At 36.0% G+C, this 14956-nt stretch overlaps 1 protein-coding gene across 2 annotated transcripts; it reads left to right on the top strand.

Annotated features, from left to right (window-relative positions):
* The first annotated feature begins 455 nt into the window (after window positions 1-455).
* Window positions 456-5991, top strand: LOC126815645 (lysozyme 3). 2 transcript variants are annotated; one of them, XM_050541399.2, is made up of 6 exons: window positions 456-518; window positions 2144-2272; window positions 3533-3670; window positions 4235-4403; window positions 4886-4994; window positions 5703-5991. In XM_050541399.2, exons 1-6 carry the CDS (start codon window positions 461-463, stop codon window positions 5865-5867), a joined length of 768 nt encoding a protein of 255 aa, XP_050397356.1. In that variant the 5' UTR covers window positions 456-460; the 3' UTR covers window positions 5868-5991. The 2 variants fall into 2 exon arrangements, with proteins under 2 accessions (XP_050397356.1, XP_050397355.1); XM_050541398.2 differs by lacking the exon at window positions 456-518 and having other exon boundaries at window positions 1710-2272.
* The last annotated feature ends 8965 nt before the right edge of the window (window positions 5992-14956 follow it).

Below are 14956 nucleotides of genomic sequence, written 5' to 3' on the forward strand. Positions count from 1 at the left end.
GCATTAATTGTGAGATCACATGTCTATATCATTATCTAACGCTTTGAATGCCCATCCCATCCCACCATCTGATGATAAAGGATGAAACACACGACCGTAACACTTTTCTCATAAAAGTGTTGTCTTAACCCCCTCCTCGATCCGCCTTTGCGTTAGGTAAATCGTTTTACCCGTCTAGATGAGTCCAAGTAACAGGAAGTATGTAAAGCAAATATAACATGATAGATTGAATGAGAAAAATACAAGAGAATCCCGGTGACCTTCTTCTGAATGGAGGCAGAAAAGTAAATATAGAATGATAAATTGAATGACAAAAAAACAGTCGTTGACCTTTTTCTAAAAGGATGTAAAAAAAGTAAATATTAAATGATGTATTAATTGAGGAAACAGGTCGGAACACCATCGGTTATAAAATGTTCTGTTTTTCTGACAATAATCAGTTGCTTGTAAGATGGTCATAATGAAGGTTTTCGTACTCGTAATGTTAGCATGCACTGTAGGTGTACAGGTTACTCTAGGTAAGTCAAATTAAATGATAAACGGGTTTTAGTCCAGTGACACTTAAAAGTTCTTGTTGTTGTGACCGACTAGAAATCTATGGCTAGGTATCGGGTTCAAAATGCGATTCTATGGCGGGGTATCGGGTTCAAAATGCGATCTAGTGTAGAAAGTACAAAATCGAAAGTCAAAAGTAGAAAATCAGAAGTAAAGGGTATTTTAATGGTGGAAATATCATCAAGCTTTTTAACTTTAAACCGTCAGGATTCTACTTTCATGGACAGGATTTCTACTGTCTCCTTTCCGCTTTTGACTTCAGGCTTTTTTGCTTTCTACTGTTTACTTTTGACTTTCGGCTTTCCACTTTCAAGATGTTATTATACTCACAAGTTTCTAACGCAGATTTTCTCCAATACTATGGTGGCTGATAGTGGCCATGCGTTAGAAAATCTGAAGTAGAAAATCTGAAGTAGCAAGTCCAAAGTCAAAAGTTAAGAGTAGAAAGTAAAAAAACAGAAAATCAAAAATTGATAGTAGAAAGTAAAAATTCTGTCCATGAAAGTAGAATTAAAAACTGAAAATCTTAAGTACATAAAGCTAAAGGTTTTGATAAGAATTTTCATGTCTACTTCAGATCTTCTATTTTTTACTATTGACGTTCTGCTTTTTACTCTAGATTGCATTTTTAACCCAGTACCCCGCCATAGAAATCCGGTTGTGGACGACAAGTGACTGTTGCATGCCATGGTGTGCGCAGGCCTTTAGTTTCCCGAATTCGATGTAAAAACTTGGCCAGGCCAGTAGCCAGGTTGATGACTGTGTGGGGGAGGGCAGTGAGCGTTTTAGGAGGTATGCCCCCCCCCTTTCGCGGGGAGGGGGGGGGACAATTTTGGGCAGGTTCTGTAATCAAAATAGTTACTGACATAAAAAAAAAAATTCCAAACAAACTGAATCGTACTGCACATAGCTAAATATATAAAACATCAATTTCCAATCCAATGAAATAATGGCGAAACCGTACTGCATAATTATGTGATTTGATAAAATTCAACGGTTACGCCATATTTCAATCCTTTGTTTACGTAGGACATCGCACGTGATCAGCCGTCACCTTTATGCTGTTTTTGCCATTATCATTATGCTAATCACATGAGTTTATGGAAAACACCTGGGTAATGTCATGACGTCCTGTACATCATTAGAAACATAGCGTCGAAAATGTAGAACGCATTACCGCCAAGCAAAACGTTTTGGTAACTATTTTATTAATCCACTTTTTACTATTTGTGATTGAATGACTTTCAATTCAAACTGTGGTGCTGTGTGTTGAGAATTGTGCGTTTAGAGCTACTGTTACCTGCGCAAAGCCTCTAAGACTCTATCAGTTGCAGCGCCGTAAAAGACAAGACATCGCTACAATATTGCAGCTGACAAGTTCCCAGTCGATTCCGCTTTATATCTGCACAAACCGATGGTTAAAAAACAGAGACGACTATAAACCTTCAGTTCAGAGGATTTGAGAACGTCATAAATCTTACCTTAACATCATCAAAATCTCTGAGTCGCTATTTTATGAAGACCCTCGTCAACTCCAAACATCTAATTTTATCAAAAAGAAGAAGAAAATGTTTCGTGTATATTTCAGGAGCAGGCGATTCTAAATGTATTTCACGTGGTGGAAGATGTCAAATGACATCGTCACGTTGTTCTGGTGGAAGTTATTCTAGATATCTATGTGCTGGTGTCACAAGTCGACAATGTTGTATAAAAACCGGTAAGTAACCATTGTTCTTATTTCCTTCGCGATTGAGGTGACTGCAATAGTAGCTTTTGTTTTCGAATTTCAACTGCTCTTGTGACGTCTCTTATCTCTTATCACCCTCCACGCCCCCATCTCAACACTGCCTTGTGTTTTCAAAATTTCAAATTCCAGAACTCTTGTGCAAGATACGTTCTTGAACAAACCACGCTTCTTTTGCATTTACATTATGCACACCTATAGAAACTCCAATACTGGCCATTTTAGTTTTCTTTATTTACGTTTCAAACAAAGAAAAGTATTTGATTTGCATATATACCAAATAATTTATTAATGGTGATTCGTTGATTCAGAATCTCTAATAGGAATATCGGCCCAAATATGGTTCATTTCTATTCAGTATTTACAAAAATATGTTAAATTGAAATTTCACCAATCCATGCTTCTGGCTATGTAATAAGCCCGCCGCCTTTTTGTTGTGGGCGAACAGAATTGATAGGCATATTGTAAATCCGATTGAATCCAAGCCGGAAGTTTATCTAGCGTTGGTTTCCTCCCACTGCTAAAGCTCCTTCCACAAGCGAATTATTGAAATAAAATTGAACCATGTGTTAGTCCCGAAATGACCTAGTTTGTGTCGAGTGAACGTTTAACCCACCTCTCTCTCTCTCTCTCTCTCTCTCTCTCTCTCTTATCTAGCGTTGGTATTTTGATTTTGTTTTCTAAGTTAAGTGTTAAATAACCAATCTGAGTACATATTAGAGAAAAATGCAAAAGACGCATGGTTACTTTAATCTCCAAAATAATTTAATGGATGTCAACTAAAGTATCCATGTGTCTTTCTTAGGTCGGTGGTCACTCGGACCCATGGGCATCGAAATTAAACCTGTACTAAACTCCACAATATTTGTTTTCATAAATAGTTGATTATAATTCAGCACACACATAATGCAGTGAAACGTTTGAATAAAAAATGTCTTGAGATTGGGTTTTGTGTGATGATTCTAGATACGTATAAAATTTAGCACCTTGGCTATTTCCATTCTCCCGCTTAAACTGAACAAAGGATTCCAAACCAGTTCGGAAGATATCTTGTAGTGATTAGTCGTATGTGTTCAAATGAAGTTTCATTCATTCACATAAACTGCTTGATGGATTTCAACCTTTTTCGCAAATACGCTGCTAGAATACTGCTCATTCATAATTGTTTTAAAACCTAACTTGTTTAGAAAATGTTTGATGTATATGACGTTTGAGGTCGTGATTATATTTCAGGAGGCGATTCTAAATGTCAGTCAAGGGGTGGAAGATGTCAAATGACATCGTCAAGTTGTTCTGGTGGAAGTTATTCTAGATATCTATGTGCTGGTGTCTCAAGTCGACAATGTTGTATAAAATCTGGTAGTACTGGAGGTAAAAATTCTTATAATTTCCTTCAAACCTGTGATGATTGTAACGCTTGATTTAGTTGTTGTTTACAAATGTCAACCACCTTTGCCTTTACAATATTTGTGCTATGTCTATGTCTTTTAATGGGTACTTCCGTCAAACAAAGAGAAAATGACTGCTAAAATAATGTTTGATGCGACATGTATATTTGTTTGGTGTTTAGGGTCATTTATAACGTATCATTAGAAACAGTTTACAGTCGATATTTTATGTGGTTTCTTATCACCAGAAGCAGTTTCAGGGATGTAGAAATGATATGAAATGTGATTTAACGTCCCACTTTCCTGCATTAACCGGGCTATAGTATGGGGGCTGATTGTGGCGTTGTGGTCTACTCTTATTTCGAATTCCAATTGTCAAGGTTGTTTTTACGTGCACGCCAACGAATACAGGGCCTACAACAGGATCGAACTCCGGTCCTCCTGGTTAGTTAACCAGTGGTAGATCAAAAATGTTACGGTGGGTGTCCAATGTTGTGAAAATCAACAGAAAAAAATTCACCTTTGTTTTTTTCTTATTCTGCATCAGGAAGTTGTAGCAGTTCAACAGCTAAACAGAAAGCTTGCAGTATATTACGTCATCATCGCGCGGGAAGAATTACCTTAGCTAATCGCCACCCATCCGGAAAAACAGATCAAGCTTATCCACTGAAGAACATACAGGACGCATGTAATGGACGTAGGGTATCCCGTTCAAGGTAGGTACATTACGTGTCTTTGCTTCGGACTTTCAGATTCGGGCCCACCTTCCATGTACGCGTTTCCGCTCGCGAAAAAGTCGGTATAGTACAATGTAATGAAACCGTTTCCATGTAAGCGTTTTGCGCGCGAAAAAAAAAGAGTTGCTCGATGAGCTACTTTTTTTCGTTGGTGTTTTTTCTCTCGTGAAGTGTGCGCATGCGGATCTGGCGTACAAACACGGGTTCTCTTCCACTAAGTCAATTAACTGCTATTGTTTCTGCAAATTCAGCTTGCAAATGGTGGGTTTTTTGGACATGTTTTTATTATAAAAAGGTGGCGACTGAACGTTAACAATGTCGGGCTCCATGCTGTAAAGAGAAATCCTCACTTATGACGTCATTGACATGGGATTCCCCAATTTTTCTGTACACGCGTAGATGAAACGTGTTGTCGACATGATTTGGCAATATATATGTATATCTCAAATGTATTATTTCAGATATACATGTAGAGAGTGTTGGAGTCCCGGCGCACCTGGCGGCACTGTATGCTTAAGTGAAAAATTACTTACATACCTGGATTCCCTGGCGAGTCTTGGAAATATTTATGTAAGTATAAACAAAAACCAACAAAGTGTAATTTTATACACCTATTTGTCCATATTCCATGTAGGAATATAGCTAAAGTCGTAATATTTCAGTTGCGTTTCCTTTCGTTTTATTTTGATATTGTACAAATTTTGCACCGGACATATTTTCTTCGTGGTCGATGTTCAGTATATATGGTATATAGAGATGGATCTTGTGGGAAATTTTAGAAACCAAGCATACACGCGTGGTTCTGTAGGACTAGAGCATATTGAATATTGGCTGATACAAATTCATCTTGTTAGATCACGATGTATTGTAAAAATCAGAAAAAATAACGAAATGAAAGTTCATCTAATTTTAATTAGATTGTATTAACCAGTTAATTAAATGTAGAATTTGTTGTGATGCTTCTCAACAATATAGTCTCGGACATTACGCAGTTCAAAGGGTTTTACCCATTAAGCACGGCAGTTTGTTTCCAATTAAATTTAGGACTCGACGTGCAAACTTCCAGCATAATTATCAAATAATCAACGTCAGGAACTTTTCTTACCCCCTAAACCATATCAAATTAAGTTTTCTCCAGGGGAATCGTTTATTCCACCGATTTCCTTCTTTTAAAACTGATATCGGAAAAGATAGGTTAATGTCCATCACTCGTTTTATTTAGTGCGTGTAGCATACCAATGATCTGAATCTAGTTTTTAATCACATAATTATTTGTAGGTAACATCCATAGCTGGAGCTTGCCATAGTTGTAATTCAAGACATTATAGAGGCTTGGCTGTAGATCTTAGAAGACAGGGGCGATTTTCAGAATATATCCGTAAATGCGGAGCAATGGGTGGTCGTGGTATTGATGAAAGAAGCCATATCCATTGTCAGTTTTAGCGGTTTTGTTTGGTTTAATAAATAAAGTGGCATTTGACGAAATTATTAAGATATAAATTTATCTCATATCACTTTCAAAATTATTATAAGTTCATTTCTGTTATTAAGATGTGTAATTCCCAATGTCGATGTAATTAAATTCGCTGGGTTGTCTCAATTTTAAAATTTCCTCTGCAAATGGAAATTAAATAAAATATACCGAAATAAAATATAAAACTGTTGCATTTGTTGCTGTTCATTAAATACAATTGGTTAGTTTATCCACCATTTAAGTTTCCAGGACAATACTTAAAACAAGCTAGTCTCAAAATTTATATGTAGCTGATTGAGTTTGCTGTCGCTGGCTTTAATTAAAGGACCCGATCAACTTTAGAATACCGTTCAATGGTAGTTCGGGGAGAATTACTTCACCTGGTGCCACGAATGTAGTGCTTCTGTTTCTGGCAATTCTCACTTTCTCCCTTTTGCATGGCAATTTTTTTTGACTTTTTGATATAGAACGAAAGAAGAATGCTCGAATATCCATTTTCTGCCAGATTTGGCGAAGATGAAGTAATTAAACATGTTTTAGCGTGGTCGCCTACTAAACTGACGTCACTGCCTATTCCTTTGACCAAACCTAGCAAAACATCGAAATGGTCCCCCGATCCCTTTTAATATCTTTATCAGATAATCATGATATGTTGGTTAAAAAGAATGTTATAGGCCAAGAAATGTCATGGATTTACCATTGAAGTCAATGGGGGGAGAATTACTGGTCTGAAACCCTCCAGGGCCTGAGTACATATAAAGTTAAGCCCCTTTACAAGCTGGTACTACCTCATAATAATATCTTCATTCGCATTTAATTGTACACTTTCCTGGGGATAAAAATAACAAAAATTTCATAATATTTACAATGCTTAATTAGTTATCTACAGTTAAATCCATACACCATTCTTATGAAATACATGAATAATGAATGATTTCGCCAATATTACGGGATTTCATGGTGGCTAACTGGGTAAGACGCTGGCTCGCTAGCCTGGAGGTCGGGTGTTCGATCCCTGCAATGGCTGAGAAAGTTCATCCAGATTTTCCGGCGGGGGTCCCCCTTGTCAGTGAAGCAGGACAAAGGGATGAGACGAAAAACCGAGGTCCAGTCTACACTTTACCGTGCACATAAAAGATCCCTTGACAGATGGAATTCGATATAAGAGTAGGCCGTAGTGCCGCTGTCCGGGCCAAAATTTCCCTCATAACACACTGTATGGCGTATGCCCTTCTTCGTTATTCCAGTTCGTAACAGAACAGTCGGACGTTAAACCCCATTTCATTTTATTTCATTTCCAATATTACAGTCTTGTTTTGAGTCGCTAAATGACACCAAGTCTCTTATTCTATAATGCCCTTAAACTATTACGTTATGTTATATTTATTAATCATGTTTAATATATCATTTACATTCATGTCGTTAATATTATATTTAAAGAGATAAATGGGGTTGAAATGAACGTCCACTCGACACAAACTAGGACATTTCGGAACTACCACAATTATGGTTCAATTTTATTTCACTAATTCGCTTGTGTAATAATTTCGATGGTGAGATTTGTGATACATGTATGAATACTTATATAATCCTATAGATATATGGTCGTTGTAAAGGTTTCAAGGGATCTGTTACCTAATACCGAGCAAAAAATCTTAAGAAAGGGAGGAATGTAAGACTTTTGTTGAATATTTGCCTTTAAATTAATAATAGAATTATAATAATATTATATCTTTAACTAATTATTGGGTTCACATACATGTATTGTAGAGAAATCATATCTCACCAACTCAAATGAAGGGGTAAGTGGTTGACATATAAAGAGATTAATAAAACCAAAACATAGCTGGTTCTGTTGAAAACAAAATATCACCAGATCACTTGTGATAGGAAATTACTATTGCATCATTTGACTTAGTAACCAATCAGTATAATTATTTAAGTCATATTTAACCAATTAGATAATTAAAAGCCGAAAACCAAGGGTAGAAAACCATCAGAGCTCTGGTCGAAAGGTAGACAGTCGCTAAATTCTTAGAAAAAACACATGCATTGAGAGAGACATATCGCTGAGGTTCAAGAGACACCATCTAGGTTGAGTAGACTCCATTGATTCGTAGAAGAGAATGTGTTTCAGTCAGTAAACTCAATCTGCGAATTAGGGGTGGTGAGAAAGATGTTAAATTTAAGTATTGTAATGTAACCTATGTATCTGGGCTTGATATAAATGTAGAAACGAACTGTAGCATTGTTGTACCTGGTAGACAAACGCATTAACTACTGAGATAAAAATATATACACAACATGAGTCCTAGCCATAAGAATAGAATTACAAATATAGCCAGAGACAATAACAGACGACCACAAGTCTATTAAAGTGGAAAGTATTTATGTGTCTGGACTTTCCACATCCAACCAGAGACGCACAGCACTGCATATACTACACTTGCGCGTAGGGGTTTATAGTGGTGGGAGGAAACCGGAGGACCTGGAGAAAACCCACGAAGACAGGCGACCCAACTGCTTGTCACGTACAAGCGGGAAAATCACAACCACGCCACGTGACTCAATGACAAAAATTATGATACAACGCGCACGCGTTAATTATTCCGCCACCCAACTCCCACTAAACATAGACAGATTTCTATGCCATTTGAACATCCAACAGGTTTATTTAACATGATACACAATGCAATGTGCTATAAGGGAAATTTTGCCCGGACAACAGCTTTCCCCTACTCTCCATCGAATTCCAACAGTCAAGGGTTCTTTTACGTGCAGGCAAACGTGTACATGGGACCTCGGTTTTTCGTCACCATCCGAACGACTAGGCGCTTATCCTTCCTGCACCACTACCAAAGGGAAAACTCCGATGAAAAATCCTGAGCACCATTTGAAATGGACAAAGAAAAACATAATCTACAAAACAATGTGGAAGTAATTCAAAATGGCCGATTTAAAAACGACAAAATAATAAAAAAAAAACCCGTAGGCAGGCACAAAAAACTGCCGTTCATGTATTTCACCGAATATGATTGATCAGAAATTAAAAGATAATTTTAAAAAATTGAATGTAAATCACTTTATATAAACTCTAATTAAACTCATTTTCGTCTTATTTAAAGTTCCAAAGAATAGAGTCATAGGCCCTTTATCGTTTTTATTATTTTAAATTACATGTATATGGGTAGCAATATAATTTATTCATTGCTTAGCTCCGCTAAAGGCCTCAATGCGACCCTGGCAATAACTATATGCAACTCCTCAGGACAGATGCATAATTTATGAAAATCAAAAACAATCCACGGTTTCGTCTATTTCTTGGTACTTTAATCTTTAGATCGGATTCAGTTACGCCCGCTTCCTGCATAACCTGATAAGAGTGAAAGTTTGTCCAAATGGTCATTCGAGATTGCAAGAAAGCGATACACGTCTTATTTAAATCTTCGTTTTTACCTCAAATTTCTATCGACTGGTCGTTGGTTGGTAACGCTGAAGATAAAATGTGGAATTCAAAATAATATCATTATTTTTACGTCAATCCATTCAAAAAAATGAATTCATACTATTTTATATTAAGAATACAACAAGTTACAAAATTAAATAATTCTTGAGTAAAAAACTGTTTTCTTGACCTGCGCCCCAGGTCGTAAACACGTAAAAAAGTCTTAGGCAACTGGAATCCAATTAATGTGTTAATTTGAAAATAATCTGGACTGTTCTTATTGAACAATGCAAAAAATATAGTACAATTTAGAACAACTGAACACAATTACAGAATTGTAATCTTTTGTATTGTTTTGATCATAATGATGCAGTTCAGCATAACCGGGGTTGCAGTGAACTTTGTTCAACCTTATTCTTCCAAAAATATTGAACACCAGTGAAATGGAATGGGGTTTAACCTATAGTTAATATGGACACCGTGCGTGGTAATTGTTTTTTATGGGTCCTTATACGATCGCTTTTACTGCACAACGGGTTAAAAATTTCAAAATTGATCAATATTTTCAAATGATGACGATGACCAATTTAATAATATGATTTGCCGATGTGTAGAATTAAAACGAAATGCTCCCAAAATTTATAAACATTTCTACGACATCTATATTACACTAGCTGTGGTTCTATTGCAGCCCTTGTCCCCGTGTTGCGAGCGTCCCACCACGCCTCTGTTACTTCGAATTCCATCTGTCCAAGAATATCCACATGCATTCTAAACATTTACATAATAAAAGGTCGACCCAACCGAACCCAAACAAACCATTCGTCACAGTTTAATGGAGTTGTTTTCTTATGATACAAAAGTTAGGTGCACAAGATCCAATTATTTTCATAACATTCTCCTGGTGTACTCACGCTTTGAAGACCAAAGATACAATAATTGGAAAGGGTGCCAAAATCCATTAAATCACCGGATAAACATTTGTAAATTCCTGATGATATGCTAACATTTCCATGGTTTACTGGAAATTGTTCTTGGGGTTAGAATAGATGATGGTTTTTTCTCATTATTACTATACATATTTTTTTCACACGGTAAATCATTAATCCATTGTTTAGTTTTTAATGAGGAAGGCAACATATGTTCATCCAATATTTTCAATGAACTAGACGATAAGCAATTTTCATTCAACCGGTTTGGTTCATAAGTTCCACTGGCAGTATCCCAATAACGAGCAACACGCAGCATGGCTTTGTTTGTTTCTGGTTCCTGAGGGGTACGATGGGAGGGTCCAGGAGGTGGTACGTTATGTTTTGGCGATTTTACAGTTAATTGAAAAGCGGCGATCTTTGTAGTTTTCGTTGATTGCTTTTGTTGGAGCGTCTGCAAAAGATGTCTTCTTGCCAGCTGTACTTTGCCAGATTCGGATTTATTTACTTCCAACGTCATGTTATTATCGTGCGATCATATGGCCATAACTATGACTTCATGAACTTGGTTGAGTGTATCTTCTGTGGTCTGTAATTCAAAGGTAATATAGTTATACAATTCAGGTGAACGTAAACACGAGGCGGCGAGGCCCCGACAATAAATTAGCAGCTTACATCAAATTGATTATAGTGCCAGTAATGTTGAATTGGTAAATGTCCCTAGATGTGCACATGCCAACACCAAAAGATGTCTTTTTAAGAGTGTTGTTTAGGATTGGAACTCGGGCTTTGATATAACCAGACAAAGATTATGATCGTGGTTGACGATGATATAGGCCGAATCGATAAGATTGTTACTGTGATATTTTGAAGTATTGTTTCTACACGTCTTTACTTACTAGACAAAATAAACCATACATTTTGATTTATAGCTAATCATATTTGAGTTGATCTGAAATGTGGCTTAATTGGTATGAATTTAATATTTTTGTTAATACTCTTATCTATAAAAGGAAATAAATACCATTTTACTCATCCTCTCAGTAACTGCCTTGATACCAATGCTGTCGATGGTTACCTATGCATACTAGTAGATAAATATGCCAGGGCAATTTTTATCTTGGGAACTTCTCTAATTTTCAAGTATAATTTAGATTACATGTACCAATCGCGTATTTAGGGTTGAGGCCATTGGACCAAAAATTGTTTATTTTCTTTACAAATACTGACAATTTGTAAACATGACTGGTTCAGTCGATCAAGTTGATATATATTCAAAATCTCAAATTGTTATTAACGGGCGTATGGAAAATTAAAATAAACCAATTTGAGCCTACGACAACATTTAATGTATATACAGTGCTTTAAATTTATTATAGTAATTTCTAATCATTTATGTTCGGGGGAATACATGAACAGTTCAAATTGAACGAAAGTGGTTTGCACCTGTTTAGTCCACTCTATACGTGTTTTATAGGTGGCGCTAGAAACCATTATTTCCATAGAGTATACGGCATCGTGTACCGATTTTAAAGTATTCACTGTGTCTTAAATATTGGATATAGAATACTATAAAGTGCTCATTGTGTCTTAAATATTGGATATAGGATCCTATATATTCAGGGAAGGATAACTACATCAATATTGATTGAAATGGACTAATATTGAATTGAATTTGTGGTTTTAATTTCGAATATTATGAATGATATTGAGTCAGAGGTTTAGCTTCTTTAAAGTCACAACATTGTTTATTGCAATATGTGTACAGTTTGCCATCAAATACAAAAACATGGTGTACAAAACAATTTGATTTTCAATTTCATTTACAAAGTAATAAAACAATTATATTTACTATACCTTTTTTGATTGAGTTAAACGGTGATTTATCAGGAACTGCGGTTTCTTACCAGCATTACACTGAAAAGTTACAAGTATGTCCCCTGCATTTATAACGCATGCTGATTTTGACTGGAGTGAATTTCAAAGAAAGTAATAAGAGAGTGTATATCTCTTTCACAAACTGGCTTTCATTGTAATATTATTGTCGCATTGTTAATACTATAGAGAGAAAAAAAAGGTAAAGAGTACAATATATTGTCCATAGATAATGATATTCGAGATATAATCCTTGTTCGACATAATATCTTTGTGACAGTGAAAAGCCTCTAGAGATAATTTATAGGCTCTTGTGTTGTTGCGTATAGCTACACATGTACACATATAGGCCAATACTAAAGGCAATAATAAATCATATAAAATAGAAGTATTTATCTATTCAGTATGTTCAAATAATATCAAAAAGAAAAAAAATCAATCAAGTCTTTTAATCGATAATTTCTGTACAATGTTATTATACCAGTTTTAATTATGCGATATTAATGAATAATTTTCTTTCAAATGTCTACAGAAATTGCATAGCTAGTGGAGGCGCCATTTTCCCCCTTAAAATAGAGGAGTTATTTTTGAGATACTTGAAAGAAATAGTATTAATTATTGAATACAAAAATATTTAACTTAAAGGATCTAAATCGCTATTCTTTGGCATATAGAAATGGACACAAACGGATCGCAACGCATATAAAAATTAATCTGAATGTTTATAAACTGATTTACATTCAATCGTTTCTGTTTTAGTGTTCGTTCGTTCGTTTCTAGAGTTTTACGTCCACTTCCACCTAAGGTGATATCGTAGACAAACTGTTTTAGTGTAATTTCTAATCAGTTATGTACGGCGAGATACGCGAAGAGTGCACATTGAATGGCATTCTTTGGCGTCTGGTCATTCCAGTCGACTCCGATAGTCTTCCCTTGTGGGATATGTTTAGCCTCGTTCATCCAGTCACTTCATTACATATGGCACTCGAAAGCGTTTTGTTACGCGATTCGTGTGCCAATTTTAAAATTTTCATTGTGTCTTAAATATTGGATATCAGAAGCCCATCTGTTCACGGTACGACAACAACATCAATGTTGATTAAACTGACCAATAAGTCGTGTTCGCAATGTCGAAGACTGTGAATGATACTGAATTAAAACTTGGCTACTTCAAAGGGCGTGTGACTCTATTTTTTGGTACCTTGAAATAGACAAAAATAGTTCTAAAAGCATATTAATGTATGAATGTAAGTACAGTGATTTATATTCAATTTTTGAAAAACAATATTGTAATTTCTAATCAGTTATGTTCGGTAAAAAAACGTGAACAGTTCAAATTGAACGACAGTCGTTTACGCCTGCTTATTGCATTCTATACGTTTTTTAAAATTATTATTTTGTCGTTTGTGAATCAAACTTTACTAATTACTTCCACATTGTGTTGTAGGATATGTTTTTATTTGTTCATTACAAAATGGCACCGGAAACCATAGGGTACACGACTCGTATACTGATTATAAAATGTTCATTGTGTCTTAAATATTGGATATTAGGGTTCTATAGTTTCACGCCAAGATAACAACATCAATATTGCTTGAAATTGATCAATATTGAATTCTAATTCGTGTTTTTAGTTTCGAATATTATGAAAAAAAATATTGAGATAGAGGCATAACTCCTTTAAGATGTGTAGCGATGAATATCTAAAACCCTTCCGAAATTTGTTCTCTTGTATTCCTCTTTTCTTCTCATATACACTATGGGAGATTAGGTAAAGAGCTGGCAATTCTCACTATAACCCGGAGAAAGGAGTACCCTCTGCCAAATTATTGGGGGTGGGTTAAGCCCCGCCCCCCCCCCCCCCCGCCACTCCGCTAGTCGGTTGAAGATTTGAGATTTCTTTTTGGAGCATAAACTTCAAGGAGCACAGACAAATTATGAGGGAAAGGTGTTATTCTAGCACGTATAAGGAAGAAGGTGTATTTTGAACACTAAAGAAAATAGGTATACAATATAGAATATACAATATGGGAGTAATATGAGATGGGCGTTTGGTTGAAGTTATTAACCTAACTGCAGAATTTAATCTTTTTTTTTTTCAGTTGATAAATTAATACGTTTAGAACACCAGAGAGCAAAGGATTGAAATTAACTATTCTAGACTAGACATACAAATTGATTAAAGTTTTTGTTGCGTTTGTGATATATTTTCTAATCTGATTAATTTTCCTTACAAATAATGTTGCTTATCTGTGCTTCCATCCATACTCATCTGTTCATCGAATACAGCACATATGGTCCTGGCTGGTGAAGATGGAGTAAATTGAACAGAAATCAACTTACAAGGACTGTCTAGTCGTTTGAACAAGGGGAAAACTTTGTTGGCCAACACAGAGAGCGAAACCGTGACCTCCAGAAAAGCGAGCCAGCGTCTTATTCACTTAGCCACCAGTAGGTCTCGTGTTCGCTCCCCGAGTTGGTTGAGAAAGTTCAGCGCTGCATGACGGAGTATCTAGTCTTTCGGAATGAATGAAAACCTATGTCCTGTGTACACATTGCCATGCACGTAAAAGATCCCTTGTCAGTTGGAATTCGATATAAGAGTAAGCTGTCAGGGCAAATTTCCCCATCTTCATTAGCCCAATCGGTGCAGAAAAGTAGGAAGTTAAACCCCATTATAACATTTATTTTCGACTCCTCTTGACACTTCAACGTAATGGAGTTACGTGGTATCATGGAAATAAAATGGGGTTCCACATCCTACTGTAATTTCTGCTCCGACTGGGCTAATGAAACGAGCATACGCCCT

The sequence above is a fragment of the Patella vulgata genome, chromosome 3 (genome assembly GCF_932274485.2).
Source record: "Patella vulgata chromosome 3, xgPatVulg1.2, whole genome shotgun sequence".
In the NCBI taxonomy this organism is placed as follows: Eukaryota; Metazoa; Mollusca; class Gastropoda; family Patellidae; genus Patella; species Patella vulgata.